At 44.5% G+C, this 24,638-nt stretch overlaps 1 protein-coding gene across 7 annotated transcripts in view; it reads right to left on the minus strand.

Annotated features, from left to right (window-relative positions):
• The window catches only part of RAPGEF2 (Rap guanine nucleotide exchange factor 2), a 638,462-nt gene that overhangs the window by 20,314 nt on the left and 593,510 nt on the right, over nucleotides 1–24,638 (minus strand). For all 7 annotated transcript variants that reach the window (XM_030191594.1, XM_030191592.1, XM_030191595.1 and 4 more), the window contains 3 exons: nucleotides 19,506–19,658; nucleotides 2,759–2,984; nucleotides 1,026–1,585 (listed from right to left, as the gene is read on the minus strand). In XM_030191594.1, the coding sequence (XP_030047454.1) occupies nucleotides 1,026–1,585; nucleotides 2,759–2,984; nucleotides 19,506–19,658 (939 nt within the window). The remainder of the gene's footprint in view (nucleotides 1–1,025; nucleotides 1,586–2,758; nucleotides 2,985–19,505; nucleotides 19,659–24,638) is intronic.

Below are 24,638 nucleotides of genomic sequence, written 5' to 3' on the forward strand. Positions count from 1 at the left end.
CGTTTGCAAGATCAACTGATGCTTCATCCACCTTCACCTAAAGGGGTTCATTTTTTTGAGAATGTTTAATACTTTTGTTTTCCTTTTCTGTGCCTTCTTTCTGGAATTCTTTGCCTTTATTTATCAGAACATACCTAAATGATTTATCATTTCTTAACACGTTAAAAACGTTTTTGTTTGGTAAATCTTGATTAGGATGACTTGGGGTTTTGTTGTAGTATTACTTTTGTTATATTTTGTAAATTGTATTATGTTTATTATTATTTTGTAAACCACATTGGACCCTGTAGTAGGATAAAGGGTCAATAAGCGTTATATTGGTAAGAATGATACACGAAAATAAAAAGAAGTGAAATGGTCTATAATTGGACACAGTAGAAGCCAGTTTTTTTTTTTTTTTAACAGTTGTTCTGAACCCAGCGAGTCTGGTTTTCATGAGATCCATAATGAACATGCATGAGACAGATCTGCAAATAATGGAGATAGGGCATCCAAATCTATCTTGTGCATGGTTACTATGGATATCCTAAAATAAAATAGACTAAATAGGTGTGTCCAGAGGACTGAATTGAAAACTGTGTGTTAAGACATTGTGGGCATGAATGAGACCCTGCTTCCCTCTTTCATAACCCGGTTCTCTAACCACTAACAATTCTTTCATTGTGCTTCTTTCTGCTATTACAATCACTGCAAATCAGTGATGACCCTCTTGACCTCATCTTACTGAAGATGCTAACAGAAAATGTGACCCAATAGAGAGCATTACATGTTTAAAAACACTAATTTTGATTCATTGTTCCTTGTCCACTTTCAAGTAAAGAATAACATTTAAAATTTTCAGTCATTCGTTAGCAGTCACTCAAAAATATGTAGCCATCTGAACTGGATGTGGTTTGTTTCGCTGACTTAAGATCTCCTAATCCCAGCATCAAGAAGCAAGAAAGCCCTACATGCCATGCACATGTTTAAATACCCTTTGTCAATCAGACAGATTTACAAAATGAAGAACCTAGAAGTAAACTCACCAATAAGACCCTTTGCATTGCTCGATGATACAACTATGTGAGCAGCCATAGGAAGTGGCTTGGACTCTTCCGAAGTCACAGATGTTATGCTACTAGTTTCAGCTTCTGCAGTAACATCCTTCCCACCTCTTCGTTTTATGGTACCTGTATCGCCTTCTGAGTCCTCTCCCCAGTAGCCTGTTGATGATGCCCAACTTGCTCTGGATTGTGCTTGATCAAAACTGTCCCTACCATGACTTTGCCTGCTATATTTTGTGCTATAATCAGGAAACATAGTCTGGTCCATGTGGCTGCCAGAAACCCACAGAGATGCACTGTCCCCTGACCCATCGAAAGGAATGTGACCAAATGGTAGAGTCTCCCAGCTCCTCTGGTGCTGTATTGTCTGTATGTTATCATGAGAACCACTTGAGCAAGAAGTCCAGCTTCCACGGCCACTGTCTGCTGCATCCAGTGATGCCCGATCTCCTTGATCCTGAGACAGCTCCTCTGTGCTGGGGGAAGACAGCACTGTTGACCCTGCATACAAACCCCTGTTCTCCAACATCGGTGTAAAGGAACTAGAATACAAGAATTGTAAAAAGGGAGAACAACCAAGTGAATGAACTATAATACAAAAGTAAACGTCTCCACAATTAACCTGATGTAACACAGTTCATATACTTGCTTACAACTTCCCTGGTTACACATCACAGTGTACAAACCATACAAGTCTTGTTAAAGACACAGATGGATGAATTACTATAGCATCACTTGGTAAGCACACAGTCAAAATCTTATTCAATTGCTTCAATTGCAAATTATTCAGCTGCAAAAATCAATTTGCAGATTTGTTTTCTGTTCACAGCAGACATCTATGGCTCAGAAATGTAATTAAATCACTTTAAAACAGAAAACAAATGCAAACTTGCTAATAAACGTTCTCATGTATATGTAGTTTTAGCTATACAAGTATTAACATTCTTGCAAGTGTCCCAAGAATGTATAACACCAGAGAGATTACAACAGCAACAAGCCCTAATTTCAAATCACAAACGGATATTTCTGGGCCCAGAAGTTTTCACCTGTTCACTGGGTTTTCAGCTGAATTAGGACTGGCTTGTATTTAGCTACAGTTGCACAAACCTTCATTCAGAACTACCTGCTGAGTTCTTTCTGTTGGTGGTGGTATTGCTATAAAGAGTAGGCCAACAGTCCCTTCTCCTTGGTTTCTACTCCTCCCCTCCCCCCAGGACTGTGCATGCTGCCTGTGGAACAGTGAGCTGACCCAGGAATCAAACTTAGGTCTTTTAAATGGCAGTGTGTAGCACTAAGCACAAAGAAAATCCACAAAAGTGGAGAAACGTGAAACATTACAGTCACAAAACCAGCAAGAGGAGTAGTGCAACCAACACGACACTTTCAAGGAAAACAGGTGAAAGGCGTAGGTACAAAAGAGAAGTAGAATAACCAACATGACAGTTGTACCTACGCCGTTCTCCTGTTTTCCTTGAAAGTGTCAGCGTGAAGCACTGGGATGTCCCAGATGTGAACGGATTGATACAATCTGGCAACTTGATACACACATTGCACAGTGTTATGTTGTTAAAACAGCACTCTTTTGCTCATTAAAATTGTTCTCAAAAGCACAGATATTGAATACAAATACGTGGGAGATAAACACCCCAAAAATCAACTGGTGAAGAGTAATGCTGAAATATGTTACAGAACCATGTCCTAATGTCAACACTTACCCTAAGCTACACTGATCTGGTTCCACCATGGCTCTTCGGTCAATCCTTCCCATGCCAAGGTTTGTTTCCACAATGCTCACAGAATGCCTCTGTCGCCTCTCATCATGCAGCGACACTGGCATGGAGTCAAAGGAGGAATTGCTGACCATACTAGAGCGGGAAGAAATCTCGCTGTGGCCGGAATCTGAAAAGTTGTCTACCGTGCCACTAGGAGCCAGAGTATAACCTGTAACAGAACAGACTTGGGATAAGCACTGTAGGAGAATTTTTTTTTTTTTAATGTATGTTTTATTGATGATATAAACTTTACAATAAATCTTGCATTCAAAATAAGTTACAACAGTAACTGACCATGCGTCTTGGTACTATAGTCTTAACAGATTCTATATATCATCGTTACATTTTCTTTCCCCCCCCCCCCCATTCCCCCCCTCACCAGGTTGCTATATGTTATTACTATATTTATCCATTAAGTACTCTGCTTCGCGCTTGAGGTGTTAAAGTGTCCAGGAATGGTAACCAACATTGGAGGTACTTCTCGCCCTTTGGAGTGGCTAAATCCTGTACTGCCCTGCGTTCTAGGGCACTCAACGATATCATGTATGCCCTCCATACTTGAGTAGTGGGTTTTTCCTCCTGGAGCCAGAGTTTGAGAATCGTTTTTTTCCCCATCAGCACAGCTCGGCGTTGAAAGTAGCGGAGTCCTGCTTTGGATGATCCATGAATCGTGAAGATGTTAAACAAAAGTCCCGGATGCCTGACCCATTGAACCTTCCACATCATAGAGACCTGTCTACAGACCATGGCCCAAAATCCTAATATTGGGGGACAGTGCCAGAACATATGGCCCAGGTGTGCCCCTCCCCCTGTGCATTTCGGACAATCATCTGCTGGTCTTAAAGTGGCCCTGAATGCTCTGTGGGGGGAGATAAATAGTCTCATCACAAATTTATACTGGGTTTCTCGTAATTCCGCACTCCCACACTCTCTATAGCATGTGTGCAGGCATGTCTGTATTACATCTGCACCAATTGTCAACCCCAATTCCCTTGACCACGCCTGTGCCAGTTCCCGGTATGGTGCTAAAGGCATAGCGGCTCGAATCTGCGCATGGTAGTATTTTAAGGGCACCGCCCGTTTTGCTTCCAGATCTAGAATTTCTACCAACTTTACCCGCGCTTCATAGTTAAGCGCTGCCCTGGGAAGAGATTGTATATAGTGCTGTATTTGTGCATAGGCTAGGAAATCTTTGATCTCTAACCCCTGGCGTCTCTGCAAGACCTCTCTTGGTTGTAATGTTCCATCTCTCTTAATAATCTGGAATAAGAAGAAAATCCCCACCTCTCCCCATTGTGTAAAGGTACGCGATGACCTACCCACCGGGAAGTCTGCATTTCCCCTGATTGGTAGAAATGGGGAGACCTCTGCATCTAGACCACACAGTCTGCAGATCCACTGCCATGCTCTCTTTAATGGTATAAACAAGAATTTGATATGTTTTGGCGTTCTTACTTTACCTGGTCCCGCATGTAGCCAATAGCTGAAATGTACATTCCCAAGCATCCTACATTCTGCCTCTGGATATGTGAAATGTCCTGTTCCTCGAAACCAGTCTCCTATGTGTCGCATGCAGCCTGCAATGGATAGCCATTTGACACTTAGCACCCCCAGCCCTCCCTTACTGTAGGAGAATTTTTAACACACTAATCAGTATAACTGCATAGAAATTTCAGTGTTGATTTATTGCCAGTCTCTTTCAGGTCTGGAGGACTAACATTTGGAAAAATTCTGATTGTGCTGCAAAGCAAGGGATATAAATGTATCTTTTAAAGTGGCACCTACTGGGGGTATTCCCACTATCTTTTGTTTTTATAGAAATAACTAGGGTTTTCTTGTAATTTTATTGTCCATAAATTAATTCAAATGTAACTACACTGGCATGACAAGGTACAAGTGTCACTAGCTACAAGTTACAGTGCCACAACATTTGAGGAAAGAAAGATTTAAGAAAAGTAGCAGAACAAACAAAAAGGAATGAAACCTAGTAGCTGTACTTGTCTATGTGAAGTAACATAGTAACATAGTAGATGACGGCAGAAAAAGACCTGCACGGTCCATCCAGTCTGCCCAAGAAGATAAATTCATATGTGCTACTTTTTTATTTGTACTGTCCTCTTCAGTGCACAGACCGTATAAGTCTGGCCAGCCCTATCCCCGCCTCCCAACCACCCACCAGCTCTGGCACAGACCCTATAAATCTGCCCAGCACTATCCCTGCCTCCCACCACCGGCTCTGGCACAGATCATATAAGTCTGCCCAGCACTATCCCCGCTGCCCAACCACCAGCCCCGGCACAAACCATATAAGTCTGCCCAGCACTATCCCTGCCTCCCACCACCAGCTCTGGCACAGACCGTATAAGTCTGCCCAGCATTAGTCCCGCCTCCCAACCACCAGCCCCAGCACAGACCGAATATGTCTGCCCAGCACTAGCCCCGCCTCCCAACCACCAGCTCTGCCACCCATTCTAGGCTAAGCTCCTGAGGATCCCTTCCTTCTGCACAGGATTCCTTTATATTTATCCCACGCATGTTTGAATTCCGTTACCGTTTTCATCTCCACCACCTCCCGCGGGAGGGCATTCCAAGCATCCACCACCCTCTCCGTGAAAAAATACTTCCTGACATTCTTCTTGAGTCTGCCCCCCTTCAATCTCATTTCATGCCCTCTCGTTCTACTGCCTTCCCATCTCCGGAAAAGGTTTGTTTGCGGATTAATACCTTTCAAATATTTGAACGTCTGTATCATGCTTTTTCCAGTCGTAGGTCAGGCGATATAGTCCCTGGAAGGTTTACAATCTAAGGGGGTAATTCTATATAGAATCATTTTTGCGCATATAGGATTTAATTCTATAAATGGCTACTATATTTGGGCACCAATAAAAATCAGTGCTTAGCACCATTCTATAAACGGCACTCAGAGTTGGGTGCCTTTTATAGAATAGCGTTCGGCTCAAGGATTTATACTAAAATTCTGGATCTCCCTTATTCTATAAAACTGAATGCATATTCCAGAATGTCCCTGATCTGCCCATGCCTATCTCATGGCAGTGCCGCCTTTTACATCTGCACGTAAAATTTACGTGTAGATCTTGGCACTTATTTTCCACAAATTTTACTTTATCTGGTGTTTATATTCCGTTTACACCGCGAAAGGTTCGAAGTGGATTACAGGGTGTGAGACCTGTAAGGATATACTGGAATTGTTACATAGTGAAAGAATAATAACAGAACATTGGGACCATGTAACATAGTGAAAAAGTAGTTAATAAATACTGGGACGCTGCTGCAGAGTGAAATAATACAGAAGATACGTAGTAGCAGTGTTGCCAGGTGGGCGGTTTTACCGCCCAATTGGGCGGTTTTCCGCGACCCGCCGCGGGAAATTTTTGCCCGCGGCGGGTTGCGGTTTTTTGGGCTGCTTTTTGGGCTTCGGGCGGTTTTTTGGGCTGCTTTTTCGGCCACGGTGGGCGGGGTTAGCGACGTTTTTGGGCGGGGTTAGCGACGTGGGAGGCGGGGCCGATGACGTGGGAGGCGGGGCCGATGACGTGGGAGGCGGGGCCGATGACGGCGGGGCGGGGTTGATGACGGCGGGGGCGATGACGCGGGGGCGGGGGTGTCAGGGGCGGGGTTTGAGTTTGGGCGGGTTTTGGGCTGGATTTTGGGCTCCTTTGGGCTGGAAAAATATTTTCCACCTGGCAACCCTGCGTAGTAGGATTGTGTCTAATGCCAATTAGCACTGATAATAGATTAGTGCCCAATTATCAGTGCTAACTGGCTCGTTTATCAACTAAATTGTGCACACAAATTGGGTGCGTGTCATATATAGAATTAGGGTGATAATGCCTCTAATAAAATGACCCCACATGTAAGCATTCGCACAGTGGCAAGATCAGACATAGTTGTATACGTACTAAGTGCAGGTGGGTTCTGGAGTAGAGCTTGGGTGGAGCGTGCAACCTTGATAAATTTCACCCGAGCAGGTGGAAATGTATGTTTGTCCACATTGCCCGCAATTTCTGCTGGATTTGTGCTGGTGTTTTATAAAGACACACAGAGGGGCATTTTCGATTTGACATTTTAAGTCCGACTTTGGACGTTTTGCAAAAAACATCCAAAATCTGCATAGGAAAGAAGGTCATTATCAAAACAGAAAAATGTTATTTTTTTCCCCAAAAAATACTGTTTTGAACAAAGTTTTGTGCTCTGGATGTTTTCTTTTTTGGTCCATTAAAAAAAAAAAAAAAAAGTCCAAGTGCAAAACACACAAAATCAAGCCATTGGGAAGTAGCAGGAGCCAGCATTTTTAGTAGACTGGACCCCCAGACATCCCAGGAAAGCAATAGGGCACCCTAGGGTGTACTGCAGTGGACTTCATAAACTGCTCCCAGGTACACATCTCACCATTGCTCCCTTATCTTGTCTGCTGAGCCCCCCAAAACCCACTACCCTCCCAACTATACACCACTACCACAGCCCTTATGGGAGAAGGGGGCACCTATATGTGCATACAGTGGGTTTTGAGAGAGTTTTGGAGGGCTCACTGTTTCCTCCACAAGTGTTAACAGATAGGGGGAGGTATGGGCCTGGGTCCATCTGTCTGCAGTGCACTATACCCACTGCTAGAGTACTCCAGGGACCTACATGCTGTTCTAATGGCCCTGAGTATAACATCTGAGGCTGGCAAGTAATGTTTTTAATAAGTTTGGGGAGGTAGGAGGGGGTTAGTGACCACTGGGGGAGTAAGGGGAGGTCATCCCTGATTCCCTCCAGTGGTCATCTGGTCATTTAGGGCACCTTTTTGTGCCTTATTCGTTATAAAAACAGGTCTAGCTCAAAATGTCTTAGCTTTAGTCCTGGACAGTTTTGTTCCATTATGGCTGAAAAATGTCCAAGTGTTAGGAACGCCCAGATCCCGCCCTTAACACGCACCTGTCACGCCCCTTGTGATTTTCTGAGGGACTTCATAGAAAAATGTCTAAAAATTGGTTTTGAAAAAAGATCTACCAAATAAACACCTACTACCCTCACACCCGATAATGTTCAGTGATGGGCAGATAACATTGTATCTAAGCAAAAAGATTGTATATTCATGGTTGTATTCACCCAATGTCCTACTTACATTATTGTACCAATTGTATCTAACCAACAAAATCATATTTACCCAACATCCTTCCTATAATATTGTACCAACTTCTGCACCCACTGATGTAAACCGCACCAAACCCTAAAAAGGGTATATAAGACCTGAATTGTTTTTTGAGAGAAAAACATCCAAATGCTGATTTATAGGATAATGTGCACCACATTTTTAAAGCTGAACCAAATGCAGACTAACAAATGCAGATCGATAGCATATGCTATTTTTAGTCAAGTCTGCACAGCCGACAGCTAAGAGGTACCCTTAGCTATGGCACAGGCAGATAGGCAGAGGAAAGTGGGTGGGCCAACTGGTATGAATCTGCCAATGTTTATTTATTTTTTTTAGAGGAAACTTGCTATACTGCTTTAACTGACATACACAGCAAAGTGGTTTACAGGCTAAAACAATAATAAAAGAAAAGGGACTACAATTATAATAACTATAACCAAACATCTAAATGTCTGCATTTATTTCACTTCTCCAGTGAGTTTCACACAAGCCCTGACTCAAAGGGGATGGGACTTGATATACCGCCTTTCTGTACTTACAATAGAGTGTGGTAGCCGTGTTAGTCCACTCTTAAGGTTATCAATAGAAATCAAATAAAATAAAACATGGAAAAGAAAATAAGATGATACCTTTTTTATTGGACATAACTTAATACATTTCTTGATTAGCTTTCGAAGGTTGCCCTTCTTCGTCAGATCGGAAATAAGCAAATGTGCTAGCTGACAGTGTATATAAGTGAAAACATTCAAGCATTACTAAGACAGTCTGACAGGGTGGGAGGATGGGGGTGGGTAGGAGGTATGCATGGGGACATTCTAACAGGATGGGTGTTAGCATTTTACAGGACCAGGACACTGTACCAGTGACTTCATAGTGAGAATCTTGAAAGGTAACTTTAAAACCATACAAGAACGTAAGACCTTTGAAGTCAGAATGATTGAATATTTTAACACCCAACAGAAAGGACTTAACAAGGATCTGGGGTTCCTAGCCCATTATAAACCATAAAGCTGTATGTCTCTGTTGATCACCCACCCCGCACCTATCCACACCCATTCTGTTAGAATATCAATGATATGCTTTGATGTCCCCATGCATACCTCCTACCCACCCCCATCCTCCCACCCTGTCAGACTGTCATAGTAATGCTTGAATGTTTTCACTTATATACACTGTCAGCTAGCACATTTGCTTATTTCCGATATGACGAAGGGCAACCTTCGAAAGCTAATCAAGAAATGTATTAAGTTATGTCCAATAAAAAAGGTATCATCTTATTTTCTTTTCCATGTTTTATTTTGATTTCTATTGATGTACTTACAATCAAAGGGGTATGTTTACTAAGGTGCGTTCGCGGTTTTAACGTGCCAGTAACTTTAAGGCACGTTAAACGCTAACGCGCCTGTACATTTCTATGGTCACGTTAGTGTTTAATGCGCTTAAACAATTTACGTGCGTTAAAAACGCTAACGCACACATAGAGCCGCGTAGTAAACTTAGCCCAAAGTGGTTTACATATTATTTACTTTATTTTAAAATTGCTAATCCGCCTATACTAAGCTGAGTACATAAAAACATACATAATAAAACAGTAGACAAACAAAACAGTCCATACTCAGTCCACTTCAGAGTACTGAACCCCACGCTTTGACAAACAAGAGGGTTTTCAATTCTTTTCTAAACCGTTCCATTTCTGCATAACCTCAAATATCCAGGTAGCCCATTTCAGATAGTGGGCCCAGCAATTGAAAATGCAGCTGTACGTGTTTCAGCATATTTCATGGCTTTCACTTTAACATTAGAAAGTAACATAGAAGAGTCAAGTGCGAAGCCCTTGGAGGGCAAGAGACAGTAATTATCTGCTTGAAATACAATGGGACCGAGTCTGAATACAGAATCTGATGAATCAGTAATTAGATTGTAAGCTCTGTCGAGCAGGGACTGTCTCTTCATGTTCAAGTGTACAGCGCTGCTTACGTCTAGCAGCGCTATAGAAATAAGTAGTAGTAGTCTCACAATCTTGTATTTCACCTGAGAGGCAACCGGTAACCAATACAAAGTTTTAAGTATTGGAAACGTGTGCTCAAACCTTGACACTTCTTCCAGTAATATGGCTGAAGCATTATTTTGTACTTGGGGCAATGGAGGATTAAGTGACTTGCCCAGAGTCACAAGGAGCTGCAGTGGGAATCAAACCCAGTTCCCTAGGTTCTCAGGCTGCTGCACGAACCATTAGGCTACTCCTCCACTCAAACCTTATATACAGAGGATGCAATTCTGATTACTGGGACAAACAAAAGGAGAAGATGGGTCTGGCTCATCTATCTCTGATGGCTTTGATCGTCAACTTTCTGAACAATTTCTTGCAAATTTTCATAAAAATTCTCACATTCTGCAGGAATATATACGTTTGTTGATCAGTCCAACCATATTAATGAATCATTGCTCTCGGAAAATTGTAAATCAATACTCACCAGAGCTATTATGATACAATTTAAATCATGTGATAAAACAATGGCTGTTGAAGTTGAGAAGTAGCCTAGTGGTTAGGGTAGATAAACACTGATTATTGGGGAGAAATAGGTTTAGTATGCATTTGCCTGCTACTTGCGCTAAGAGCCCTGTTATGCATGCTAGTTGCGTTTACAGCCCGCAAGCGCGTTGTTTCACGCTCAGGGGCTCTGATCATGGGGTGGTAGCAAACACTGGCACTAGTATGGCGCTAGTTTGCTTCTGATCAACAACCCATTAGATTGTAAGCCCTCTGGGGACATGGAAATACCTAGTGTATCTGAACATAACTCAACTTGTGCTGCTGCTGAAAAGGGTGAGTTAAATTCAAATAAGCGACTAAACAATGAAAACCCTCAAAGCCATGCATTAGAAGAAACCTATGAAATCTGCACCTCTTTGCATTTAATAGTTTAAAAGAACTTAATATACCACCTTTCAACAATTATCAAAGTGGTTTACAATAACAATATAAAATATAAAAACAGATAGAAGAAAATGCCAGTTAAAATAGGCAAGAACCCAATCAAACAAGACCAAACACTCCATACTCAACAAAATATAAAGAAGGAGCACAGGACAACCCATAAAATATTACAACTCTTATGAAAAAGCCTTTTGGAAGAAATAGGTCTTCAATTTCCCCTTAAACTGTAGAAATGATTTCTCCTGCCTTAACTCCAGAGGGATTTGATTCCATAATACTGGTACTTTCTATTTAAGCCCTTAGGTGGAGCTCATGCACAAAGATTTCTACCTTTTGTGCTATTTTTATCTTTTTTTCTTAAATTCTGATCCTCACTTCTGAGGTAATCTACTATTTCTGTCTTTTGTTTCCACAAGCCTCACCTATCCCACAGGGCCACTGTGCATTGTTATTCTTGCTACTGTTCTCACTTCCAAGAGGAGAGGAGGAGGAACAGGCTAGCATCAGACTGTCTGGAGCCATAAGATCTCAGTTGATTGCAACTGCCATATAACTGAGTGAGAAAAGTAACATAGTAACATGGCTGAAAAAGACCTGCAGGGTCCATCCACTCTGCCCAACAAGACAGGAAGAAGGGCAACCTTCGAAAGCTAATCAAGAAATGTATTAAGTTATGTGCAATAAAAAAGGTATCATCTTATTTTCTTTTCCATGTTTTATTTTGTTTGATTTCTATTGATAACCTTAAGAGTGGACTAACACGGCTACCACACTCCTCTGCCCAACAAGATAAACTCATATGTGCTACTTTTTGTGTATACCTTACCTTGATTTGTACCTGTCCTTTTCAGGGCACAGACCATATAAGTCTGGCCAGCACTATCCCCGCCTCCCAACCACCAGCCCCACCTCCCACCACCGGTTCTGGCACAGACCTTATAAGGGTTTAAGAAATCCGTTTAACAAAGACAGCAGAGAGTGACAGACCAATACTGACCCTGCTTTAGCAATAGCCTGCAAACTGAAGCCTGAATATTATTTGTGAAATCATTCACTTTCCAAAGTAGTAGGGCTGTCAAAAATGTTGCTTGCATGTTCACAATTGCTTTTATATTCTGAAAAAATACTAGGAAAAAACTGTTATTTTTAACAAACTTCTAATTGCATACACATAAGTGCAAATATTGACCAAAATATCTTACACAGTAACGTAGTAGATGATAGCAGGACCTTACAGTCTATCCAGTCTACCCAACAAGACAAACTCATCACATATGGTATGATGTGATATTTCATATATATGTATTGATCTTGATTTGTCCTTGCCATTTTCAGGGCACAGACCATAGAAGTCTTGCCCAGCACTGGCTTTGCTTCCCAATTAGCGGTGTTGCTACCTAATCTCTGCAAATCTTCTTTTGATCCATTCCTGCCTTTATCCCACACATTTTTGGATTTCGTTACCGTTTGCATCTCCACCACCTCCCGCAGAAGGGCATTACAGGTACCTACCACTCTCTATACATGTATGCATACGCCTAGGCCAGGGGTAGGCAACTCCGGTCCTCGAGAGCCGCAGGCAGGTCAGGTTTTCAGGATATCCACAATGAATATGCAGGAGATAGATTTGCATACCATGGAGGCAGTGCTTGCAAATCTATCTCCTGCATATTAATTGGGGGTATCCTGAAAACCTGACCTGCCTGCGGCTCTCGAGGACCTGAGTTGCCTACCCCTGGCCTAGGCAGAGACCAAGCACAGCGCGGGCAGGATGGTAAAATTATGTCTTACCTGATAATTTTCTTTCCTTTAACACAGCAGATGAATCCAAGAACCAGTGGGTTAAGTCTGCTTACCAGCGGGTGGTGATAAACAAACTAAAGGCAGTGATGCCAGATGGCCAGCTCCTTCCTCAGTTAGTACGTCATTCGTAAGCATTTGCCAAGGCTAAAAATATGAAACCAATAACAACCAGAAACCATCCTCATTATGAAAAACAGAGAACCAAATAAGAACTTCGAAACAACTACAACTTGATCCAGAAATCGGAATCCTTTCCTTGTTCCCATATCTGTCTGAACTCTGCAAAAGAGAACCCGGAAGGAAAAATAGCCACACTGCACGGAAAATGAAAAAAACGTCGGCTGAACTAGGGAGGTATCCTGGTTTCATCTGCTGCGTTAAAGAAAAGAAAATTATCAGGTAAGACATAATTTTACCTTCCTTGTCACTTGCTGCACATGAATCCAGGAACCAGTGGCAAAGTATTCCTTAAGTAGGGTGGGAAGCCGACGCTCCCTGCGCCAACACTCCCGCCCCAAAATTCGCATCCTCCCGAGCAGACACGTCTAGCTTGTAATGCTTCTGAAAAGTATGACGGGACGCCCAAGTAGCCGCTCGACAAATCTATTCCAGAGATAAGGCCTCCGCCTCCGCCCAAGAAGACACCTGTGCCCGAGTAGAATGCGCCTTCAGGGCCACTGGAGATGCCCACCCTTGTAGCAGATACGCCGCTCCAATGGCTTCCCTAATCCAGCGAGCAATGGAAGCCTTAGAAGCCGCCTCACCTCTTTTCGAGCGTCGAAACTCAGAGATCTGCAAGTACCGAAACAAGGCTCTCCACATGTCCAGGAAACGTAGCGAGGCAAACTCCCCCGGATAATCCTCTGTTTGAAAAGACGGACGATAAACCGCCTGATTGACATTGAAAACCGAAACCACTTTAGGTAGAAACGACGGCACTGTCTGGATTGACACCCCTGCTTCCGAAAACTACAAAAAAGGATCTCTGCAAGACAAAGCCTGAATTTCAGAAATCCTCCTAGCTGAAGCAATGGCCACCAAAAACACTATCTTAAGTGTAAGATCCTTCTTAGAAACCATATTCAACGGCTCAAACGGTGGGGCCCGGAGGGCTCGCAGTACCACATTCAAATGCCACGCTGGGCACGGCTGCCGCAGAGGGGGCCGAAGCCGAAGAGCCCTGCATAGGAAACGGACCACATCAGAATGAGCTGCTAAAGAGGAACCGTCCAGTTTGCCCCTAAAACAAGCTAGCACAGCCACCTGCACTCGAAGGGAATTATATGCCATTCCCTTTTGAAGAACATCACGCCGAGAAAGCTTTCCACACTCGCACGTACGCTGCTGTAGTAGACTGCTTCCGTGCCCCCAAAAGAGTGGCAATGACTGGTCCTGAAAATCCCTTCTTCCTCAGCTGCTGCCTCTCTCAATAGCCAGGCCGTAAAAACCAAAGCGAGAGGGATTTTCCATCTGAACTGGCCCTTGATGCAGCAGATCAGGAGTCATCGGAGGTCGCAATGGTAGCTCTGAGTGTGGTCGAACGAGATCCGCATACCACGGCCGTCAGGACCCATCTGAGGCCACTAGAACGACCGGCCCCCGATGCCGCAAAGAACTCTCCCTATCAGAGGCCACGGAGGAAAAACATACAGTAGCTGTTGTTCCGGCCATGGCTGAAGAGCATCCAATCCTATGGATCCTGGCTGCCGTTTGCGGCTGAAGAACTGGGGAACTTTGGCATTGCAAGCCATGGCCATGAGATCCATTACTGGTCTTCCCCAACGTTGACAGATCAGCCGAAAAGTCGAGTTCGACAGCGTCCATTCCACTGCGTCCAAAAGAGTCCGGCTGAGAAAATCCGCTTGAACATTGTCTTGACCCACAATGTGCGCTGCCAACAGACTCTGAACATGCGCTTCCGCCCATACTAGAAGATGGGACACTTCCAGTGCCAAGGGAAGACTGTGAGTGCCCCCCTGCCGATTGATGTAGGCCACCGTCATGGTGTGGCCCGAGAATATATGAACCACCTGCCCCTGCAGAAGGTCCTGAAAACTCTGCAGCGCATTCATGACTGCTCACAACTGCAGACAATTTATTGGCCAAGTCGCTTCAAGAGGGGTCCACGATCCCTGGGCTACTCAAAGACAATGGGCTCCTCAGCCCGCAAGGCTGGCACCCGTCACGACTACCACCCAATTGGGAGACGCCAGAGAAACACTCTTATGCAAATTGGCTGACCGGAGCCACCACGCAAGACTGTCCCTGGCCCAGCTCGACCAAGGAAGGTGCCGTTGATAATCCAGCGATGTCGGCGACCATCTGCTCAAAAGGAAATTCTGAACAGGCCACATGTGAGCCCTTGCCATGGAAGCCCTTGCCCTTGCTCAGAAGGAAGGGATTCCCAGAAGCTTAGCCAGTGGTGGGAGGCAGGGCTGGTGGTTGGGAGGTGGGGATAGTGCTGGGCAGACTTATACAGTCTTTGCCAGAGCCGGTGGTGGGAGGCGGGGCTAACGGTCTGTGCCCTGAAAAAGACAGGTACAAATCAAGGTAAGGTATACACAAAAAATGGCACACGTGAGTTTATCGTGTTGGGCAGACTGGATGGACCGTGCAGGTCTTTTTTTCTGCTGTCATCTACTATGTTACTATGAATGACCTCCAAGGTCGCCGTCATGGAACCAAGGAGCTGAACATAGTCCCACACTCGGGGAACGCGACAATTCAATAAGGTCCGTACCTGAGAAAGCAATTTGATCCTTCGCCCCTCGGGGAGAAACACCTTCCCCCGCTTTGTATCGAACTGCACTCCAAGATATTCTAGACTGAGTAGGAACCAGATGGCTCTTGTCCAGATTGACCACCCAACCTAAGGATTGCAACACTGCAATCACTCGGTCGGTGACCACTCTCTTCTCCTCTGCTGTAGTCGCCCGAATCAGCCAGTCGTCGACATATGGATGCACCCGAATCCCCTCCTTCCATAGGAATGCTGCCACCACCACCATTAGTTTGGAAAAAGTGCGTGGGGCAGTGGCCATCCCGAAAGGAAGGGCCCGAAACTTGAAGTACTGACCGAGCACTGCAAATCGGAGAAATCACTGATGGGGCTGCCAAATGGGAAAGTGTAGGTACGCTTCCCTCAAATCAAGAGCCGCCAAAACCTCGCCTGGTTGAACAGCAGCAATAACTGCCCTCAACGTCTCCATGTGGAAGTGACGAACCCGCAAAAACTGGTTTACTTTTCTGAGATCGAGAATAGGCCAAAAAGCCCCTCCTTTCTTTGGCACCACAAAGAAGATGGAGTACCAACCTGTGCGCCTTTTGAGAGGAGGAACAGGTACGATAGCCCCTATCCTTAGCAGGTCTCGCAAACACTGCAGAATCGCTGTCCTCTTGGCCTGCGATAAACAGCGGGACTCCAGAAAAAAATCTGTGATTAGAGAGAATTCTAACTTGTAGCCCTCTCGCACTACATCGAGGACCCAACTGGTCCGAAGTAATTCTGGCCCACTCTGGAAGAAAGAGAGAAAGCCGACCAATGATCTGCTCTCTTCCCAAGTGGACCTGCGCCCCATCATTGGGAGGATCGAGCCAGAGCCCCCTGATGGGAGTGGGGCCAAGCCGGATGCTTCTTGTTGTGAAAGAAGAACGGTGCCCAAAACGAGAACGCTGGAAGGCTGCGTTGGAGCGCCCAGGGCAATACCGTCGCGATTCCCTGAATCGTGACCTCGAAGCTCCCTCCCTGGGCGTAGACTTGGTTCTATCCTCTGGGTGAGATTTGGAATCCCCAAATCGTTAACAATCTTTTCTATGTCCTCCCCAATAAGCTATTTCCCTCGGAAAGGCAATTTAATAAGCTGCTGCTTAGAGGCCATATCTGCGGCCCAATGACGGAGCCACAGAAGACATCGAGAGGAAACGGTCAAGGCCATGAATATGGCCGAAGCACGTGCCAAATCATACAAGGCATCCGCCAAGTACGCCAGCCCAATATCCATGAGGGACAATTGAGGAGCGTCCAACATATCAGACTCTGAAAACGAATCCGACAGAATGTAGCCAACGGAGACAAGCTCTAGCCGCATAAGAACTACAAACAGAAGCTTGAAGTGTCAAAGCGGCCACCTGAAAGGCACGTTTCAAAGAGGCCTCCAGTCGTCTGTCTTGCATATCCTTGAGTGACACACCACCTTCCACTGGAAGAGTAGTCTTCTTAGTGACCGCCGTCACCAGAGCATCCACCCTAGGTAGAGCAAACGTCTCTAAAAGATCCGCTGAAACCAGATACAGCCGGGCAATAGCCCTGGCCACTTTCAGCCCCCCCCCCCCCCCATCCGGATCCGCCCACTGGGCCGAAATCAACTCTTCAATAGCTTCATGTACCGGAAAGGCCTTAGAAGGTCATCTGGTACTAGCCATCTTGGGGTTGACCGCCTGAGAAGCCGCAACCTTAGGGTCCTCTATATTCAGGGCTTCCAGCGTCTGAGAGATAAAGGAGGACAACTCCTCCTTATGGAAAATCCTCACGGCGGAAGAGCCCTCCAGTTGGTCAGTGAGGACACCGTCCTCCACATCCTTTACCCACGTCCGCTCTGAGAGAGCCACCACAAAGGGAGCTGCAGGCGACTGTATGCAGGATCCCTCCTCAGACCCCAAAGAAAGCCTAGGCTTTTTAAGGGAGGAGAAATCCTCTGGGGGAAAAACCCAAAATCTCTTGGTCACCCCCAGACCCCCTGAGAGGATCAAAGGCCGAAGCTGTCGCAGCCGCGTGAGGGGGGGTGGGGCAAGGCCCTTTTCAACAAAAACGCCTGGAGTAGCAAAATAAACTCTGGCGAAAACTCCTCCCCCGCAACGGAGGAGGTCGCAGCCATGGCACCTGCACCACCGCCCACAGTACCAGACGCCCCCCCCCCCCCACCAGCAGAGAAGAAGCTTTGTCCAAAACCGCTACCAGAGCCAGCTCTGTGACCGATCGCAAAATGGTGTGAGAATCGCCAGGCTCCAGGCGGGCAAGTCCCACAAAATCAGTGCACCCTGCGCTGCAAAGGCCCGCCACCAAACGCCGTTTCCCGCATTGGGAACTGCGTTTTACTGCCTCCGCTGCTGCCATCACCCACCCCCGAACAGGAACCCAGCAGGACTTACCCCGGACCGGGAAAACGTGGGAACTGACAGCTGAGCCGAAGAAAAAAAAACTCTCCGACTCCACTTCGAGGCAGGTTCAGACAAGCAGGCAACAGAAAACAGGACTCGGACAGTAGTAACACAAACCTGCTCTCAGCAAAAACACAATTCCCTGTGCTTCTCCGTTTCTCTTTTAAATAAATTCTATGTTTTTTTTTTTTTTTTTTTAAAGTGAGGAGGCAGAAACAAACAGGGAAGGAAAGGAACAGCAAAAGCCTGCTCAAAGGGAATTCAAGGTGCAGTAGGGACCCAGCAACTGAGTATGCTGCCAAAGGGGACACCACCAGTCCGCCACCCCTGGCTCAAACTGGCCACCGGCCCAGGAGCACCCTCAGAGGCTTTGGGGCCCAGGAGCTGGAGAAAAAGCAGTCTGCCACCTGCTGAGATAGAGACATACTAAGTGAGGAAGGAGCTGGCTGTCTGGCATCACTGCCTTTAGTTTGTTTATCTCTATCTCCACCTGCTGGTAGGCGGACTTAACCCACTGGTTCCTGGATTCATCTGCTGCAAGTGACAAGGAAGCCAAGTTACATGCTTAAACTAGAGAATGGTCTATGGCTGGAGTAAATGCTTGTGACGTGTATTTTTGCAGTTACAATATCTATATATATATAAAAGGCAACCCCAACGTTCTGAAGCCTCCACGGAAGTTGAGGCGCCCGAGATATCCGGTGTGCCCTGGAGTGTCTGCACCGCCCTCGCGTCAAAACGTCATGACGTCGAGGGCGGAGCTATTGACACTCGAGGGCCGAAACGGCCCACAGCGAACAAGGCAAGTAGCTTCGAGGGACGGAGGGAGGGCGAACAAGGCAAGTAGCTTCAAGGGACGGAGGGAGGGGGCCCCTTGCTAGTGCCCGTTTCATTCCGCTCAGAAACGGGCATTTTTTCCTAGTTATTCTATAAAGCAAAGCAGGTGCCCCTACCAGGTCACAATTATAGAACTGTCTGCTTTATGCTTTTTTCCTCCTTTTTAAATTTCAAGATGCACGTTAGGATAAGAAAAACGCACATCAAGTTACTTTTATTACAATTTCAAAGTCACCAAAGATGGCTCATGTTTGATAAATTATGTTCAAGGAACAATCTTACATGGTGCTTTTTATGCATGTATTTCTTTTCTTTTTAAACAACTAAGGCTTACCAAAGTCAAAGTCCTAAGGAGAGGGAAAAAAAGGAAAATCTCTCTGTATTAAAAAAAAAAAAAAAAAAAAAAAAAAAAAAAGCTACAGAACTATTAATTTGGATTACATTTTATGTAGTCCTAAGCCATTAGTCAGTTACATCAATTCTTCAGCACAATTCTGTAGGACAACCTGAGTGGGTCCTTTTATAACGGTGTGCTAACGTTTTTAGCTCGCACTAAACGCCAGAGACGCCCATATATTCCTATGAGCGTCTCTAGCATTTAGCACACGCTATCGTGCCTTTGTAAAACATTCCCCCCTGAGTTTGATAATTAGCTTTGAATTGTGTGCTGAAGAAAGAAAACCAGAAACAAGAACCCACAAGTAACAGGCAACCAAACTCTCACCAGGTCTCTGTCAAGGGTTACAGAAAAATAAAGGAAAGAGAAGAACACAATGAAAAGCCCCAACTGTCAGTTCTACCTTTCCTTGGAGAGCTCTGTGGTGAAGTGGGAGGAGAAGAAAGCTGGGAGGATGCGTTGGATTGTGCGTCTTCTGTCTGTTTTTTGTGCCGTTCCAAACTTCCTTCTTCAGACAGTGATAGGATTTTCTTTAAAGCTTGGGGAGAATTGATGCCTACAAGTTAAAAAAAAAAAAAAAGGATCCCGATGATAAAACCTTGGTTAAAAATATTGTTGGTGGTATTAAAAGTGAAGGAATTTTATTTCACAGAAATTTCAGGATATTTGTGTATTAGAATTTTGTTAGCTATAAATAGGTCAACTGAGAACAAAATTAAAGTAAACTTATGCTTCCTTGTATTTAAAATTCAATGCTAATATCTTAAATACAAAGTAAAGACTAAATCTAGCAGACCTCTTCAACAGCTGCAGGCAGCAGAGTTACTCACTCATTGAGCTATTCCAATTCCAATATTATTGTTGTCGCCATCTTCCCCATTTGGGAGACTATTGCATTCATCCATCACCCTTTTCTGCAATGAAGAATTTCCTAATGCTACTCAGCAATCTAACCATTCAGCAACATAGCACCCCTTGTTTGAAACCTTTCTTTTCACTTGAAAATGTTTCCTTCTTGTACATTATTCACATATTTATGGTATTAGAATGTCTCATTTATAATATTTTTATTAGACATAGCAAGGAATAGCCAGTAGCACAGTACCCAAGTATCATTACGCAGCATCTTAAAACCTATCATCATCAATCACACCTTTGCTTCATGTCTTATTGTTTCTTGCTCTCCCCCTCATCCAGGGTACATGTTAATTTTCTTAAATCTCATCTCATAGGGCTTAAGGGTATTTGTCCTGTATCATTTTCACAGCCCTTCTCTCTAGCTGCTTCTACTCTGCTTAACTCTGTAAAAGTATGCTTGAGGTCTACAAAATCCTGAGTGGTGTAGAATGAGTAGAAGCAAATCGATGCTTTACTCGTTCCAAAAGGACAAAGACTAGGGGACATTCAAGGAAGTGAAATGGAAATACTTTTAAAACAAATAGGAGGAAATATTTTTTCATTCAACGAATAGTTAAGCTCTGGAACACTTTGCCGGAGGATGTGGTAACAGCGGTTAGTGTATCTGGATTTAAAAAAGGTTTGGACAAGTTTTTGGAGTTAAAGTCCATAGTCTGCTATTGAGACAGACATGGGGAAGCAACTGCTTGCCCTGGGATTTGTAGTATGGAATGTTGCCACGATTTGGGTTTATGCCAGGTACTTGTGAGCTAGCTTGGCCACCACTGGAAACAAAAATGGTATGGGGTTGCTAAGGCCTCCAAAACTGAACATAATACTCCAAGTGGGGCCTCACCCACCTCTTGTACAGAGGCATCAACACCTCCTTCCTTCAGCTGGTTATACCCCTCTCTATGCAGCCCAGCATCCTTCTGGCCACGGCCACTGCCAGACCATTGTTTCCTTAGCTTGAGATCCTCAGACACCATCACCCCACGGTCACTCTCCTGAGCCAAGCTTACCAATCTCTCCCCTCCTATCTGGTACATTTCTTTTGGATTTCTGCATCCCAAAAGTGCATCATTCTGCACTTCTTGGCATTAAATTTTAACTATTCCTATTACCCTGGAAAGTATATTATACTCAAAACTCCTGCAAGTAAATTATATATGGTAAAAGCTCAGTACTTAGTCCCTTATCCAAAAACAAATTAAGCAAAATGAAAATGTGCTCAGTTCTAACAAATTCTTACCATTACATCCCCAGGGGAACATCTGGTAGAATCAGAAGACAGTCAATTTATGCACAACATGCTGGTATGGAAATGATTTATTGATGACATTTTTGGTGCTTTGGTGAGGCCCAGTATGTGGAGGAGTGGCCTAGTGGTTAAGGTGGTGGACTTTGGTCCTGGGGGACTGAGTTCAATTCCCACTTTAGGCACAGGCAGCTCCTTGTGACTCTGGGCAAGTCACTTAACCCTCCATTACCCCATGTAAGCCGCATTGAGCCTGCCATGAGTGGGAAAGCGCGGGGTAAAAATGTAACAAAAAAAAATTAATCAGGTGGACATCAATATCAAATTCATGGCGCAATGGGATCATGCTCATATTATTTTTTTGGACATCACCATCAGTCTTATGAACTAGGAAATTGTCACCACAGCATACAGAAAGGAAACCAATCAGAACATGTTGCTGCATTACTCCAGCTAGTACCAAAGGCATATTTGGGACAATATTCCCATTAGCCAATTTTTTGCGCATGAAGCGGTTGTGTTTGACTAAGGAACAATTCATGAGCCACGCTATCCGCATGGCACATAACATTTCAACAACGGGGTTATCCCAATCACATAGTGAGAAAAGCATTTAAGAGGGCAATGCAGGCGGACAGACGGTGGCTATTGAAAGCCAGTGGCGTACCAAGGGGGGGGGGGGCGATGGGGGCGGTCCTCCCGGTGCACGCAGCTCCCTCCCTCTGCCCCGGAACAGGTTACTTCCTGTTCCGGGGCAGAAGGAGCTGCAGCGAACCAGCGAAGTTAGCGTAGCGAACTCGCAGCCCACAGGCGCGCGCCGTGGCACCCCCCTCCAGCAGCGTGCACCGGGGGGGGGGGGGGGGGCATCAGCGATCCACCCCGGGTATCATCGAGGCTAGGAACGCCACTGTTGAAAGCAAAGCCTCAAGATGTAGATACACCTCTGGTACGCATGCTACCCTTCTCATCAATGGCACACGGTATACGCTCTTTGATCTACAAGTATTGGGAGTCCATGCTCCTCTACGAGAACCACCAACATTTGCATACAGAAGGTAGGAATTTGGGGAAATTGTTATCAGCACCAGCTCGGAAGGTAGCAGGAGAGGTACAAAAGTAATGCCACACTGGGAAAAGACCAAGGGTCCATCGAGCCCAGCATCCTGTCCACGACAGCAGCCAATCCAGGCCAAGGGCACCTGGCAAGCTTCCCAAACGTACAAACATTCTATACATGTTATTCCTGGAATTGTGGATTTTTCCCAAGTCCATTTAGTAGTGGTTTATGGACTTGTCCTTTAGGAAACCGTCTAACCCCTTTTTAAACTCTGCCAAGCTAACCGCCTTCACCAGGTTCTCCGGCAACAAATTCCAGAGTTTAATTATGCGTTGGGTGAAGAAACATTTTCTCTGATTTGTTTTAAATTTACTACACTGAAGTTTCATCACATGCCCCCAAGTCCTAGTATTTTTGGAAAGCGTGGACACTTCACATCCACCTGTTCCATTCCACTCATTATTTTATATACCTCTATCATGTCTCCCCCACCCTCAGCTGTCTCTTCTCCAAACTGAAAAGCCCTAGCCTCCTTAGTCTTTCTTCATAGGGTAGGACATTATAAGTGCGGTAAATGTCTTTACTGTGGATATGTAAAGGAGGGTAATAAGGTTCCAATACCCCACAGCTCCAGATACTTTTATTTGGATTCCAAGACAGATTGCAATTCCATGGATGTGGTATATTGTATATGGTGTCCTTACGGTTTAGCTTATATTGGCCAAACCGCACGCAAGATCAAAGTACAGATTGGTGAACATGTTAGCCATATCAAAACAGAAAAACCAGAAGTACCTCTGGTGGCTCACTGGAAGGACAACAATCATATAATATCAGATCTGCAATATTCAGTGTTACTATATATTCACTTGTATAGGGGTGGTTCACTCAGTGACGTTTTGATGCACAAGGAACGACGATTTGTTTATTCCTGGGACATCGTTCAACCTAATGGGTTGAACCGAGACACTTAATGGTTGTAAATAGATAGCAGGAAGAAAAGACACAATTAATTAGAAACTGGTATAAATGGAGCAAGTGCATATGACACAGGCATGTAGTACGCTCCGTGTGGCCAGGGCTTTCTGATCCCTTCGGGGTATTGACAGAAAAACGTTGTAATGTTGATTTCGTAAGTAATTTGATAAAATATATGGGAACAAATATATGTTTGGTTTAAGATAACTTTATATGGAGGGTGATAAGGTGATTAATTTTGATGCACATTTATTGCATTTGTATCCCACATTTTCCCACCTATTTGCAGGCTCAATGTGGCTTACAATGTTCCATCATAGCACTCGCCATTCCAGAGTAAAAGATATAATTGGTGTTACATGGATGACATAATTGAATTAGGCAAGCAGATATAGTAAGAGAACATACAGAATATAAGGTGGAGTGGTGATGTGTTACAGTTTCAGTTATTGATCATTGTGGTATGCCTTGTTGAAGAGATATGTCTTCAGGGATTTACGAAAGTTAATTCGTTCGTAAATTGTTTTTAAGTTAAGTAGCAGTGCATTCCACAACTGCATGCTCATGTAGGAAAAGCTGGACGCATGTGTTAGTTTGTATTTTAGTCCTCTACAGTTGGGGAAGTGAAGGTTAAGGAATGTGCGCGCTGATCTTTTAGCATTCCTGGGTGGCAGGTCGATAAGGTCTGACATATAGGCCGGGGCGTCTCCGTGAATGATTTTATGAACTAGAGTGCAGACCTTGAACGTGATGCATTCTCTGAGAGGTAGCCAGTGTAATTTTTCTCTTAGGGGTTTTGCACTTTCGTATTTTGTTTTTCCGAATATGAGTCTGGCTGCAGTATTCTGGGCTGTTTAAAGTTCCCTTTTGATAAAGCATAGCGAAACTCGGCCAGATTCAAGGGGATGTGACCTGGTGTGCGAGTAAAGGAGTTGGCAACATTGGAGTCTAGTGGGGGTTTGTTCACAGAGTCATGGGATATGGAACACCCACAGGGGAAGGTGGAACAAGTATAAGCATCAGTATGGTAACAACTTAACATGGGGTCATTGTGTGATATTTGATAGAAATGATTACAAAGTACAACATATAAGGTTAGCCCCTTAAGGAAACTGAGCACAATATTTACTTGTGGTATATTATATTGTATTGTGTTTGATATCAGTTTAATCTCTGTACGTCATCAGGTGTTACCTTCCTGCTCAGGAATACTTTTGTTATCATTATGTTGTATCAAGTAGTAGACTATGCATATACCATCTCCTGACATTAAGGAACATCTAAATGTGTAGGCAATGCCATATGTAACTGGTTAAGTTTGTTTTGTATGCAGATTTAACAACATT

Source organism: Microcaecilia unicolor, chromosome 2, assembly GCF_901765095.1.
Source record: "Microcaecilia unicolor chromosome 2, aMicUni1.1, whole genome shotgun sequence".
Lineage (NCBI taxonomy): Eukaryota > Metazoa > Chordata > Amphibia > Gymnophiona > Siphonopidae > Microcaecilia > Microcaecilia unicolor.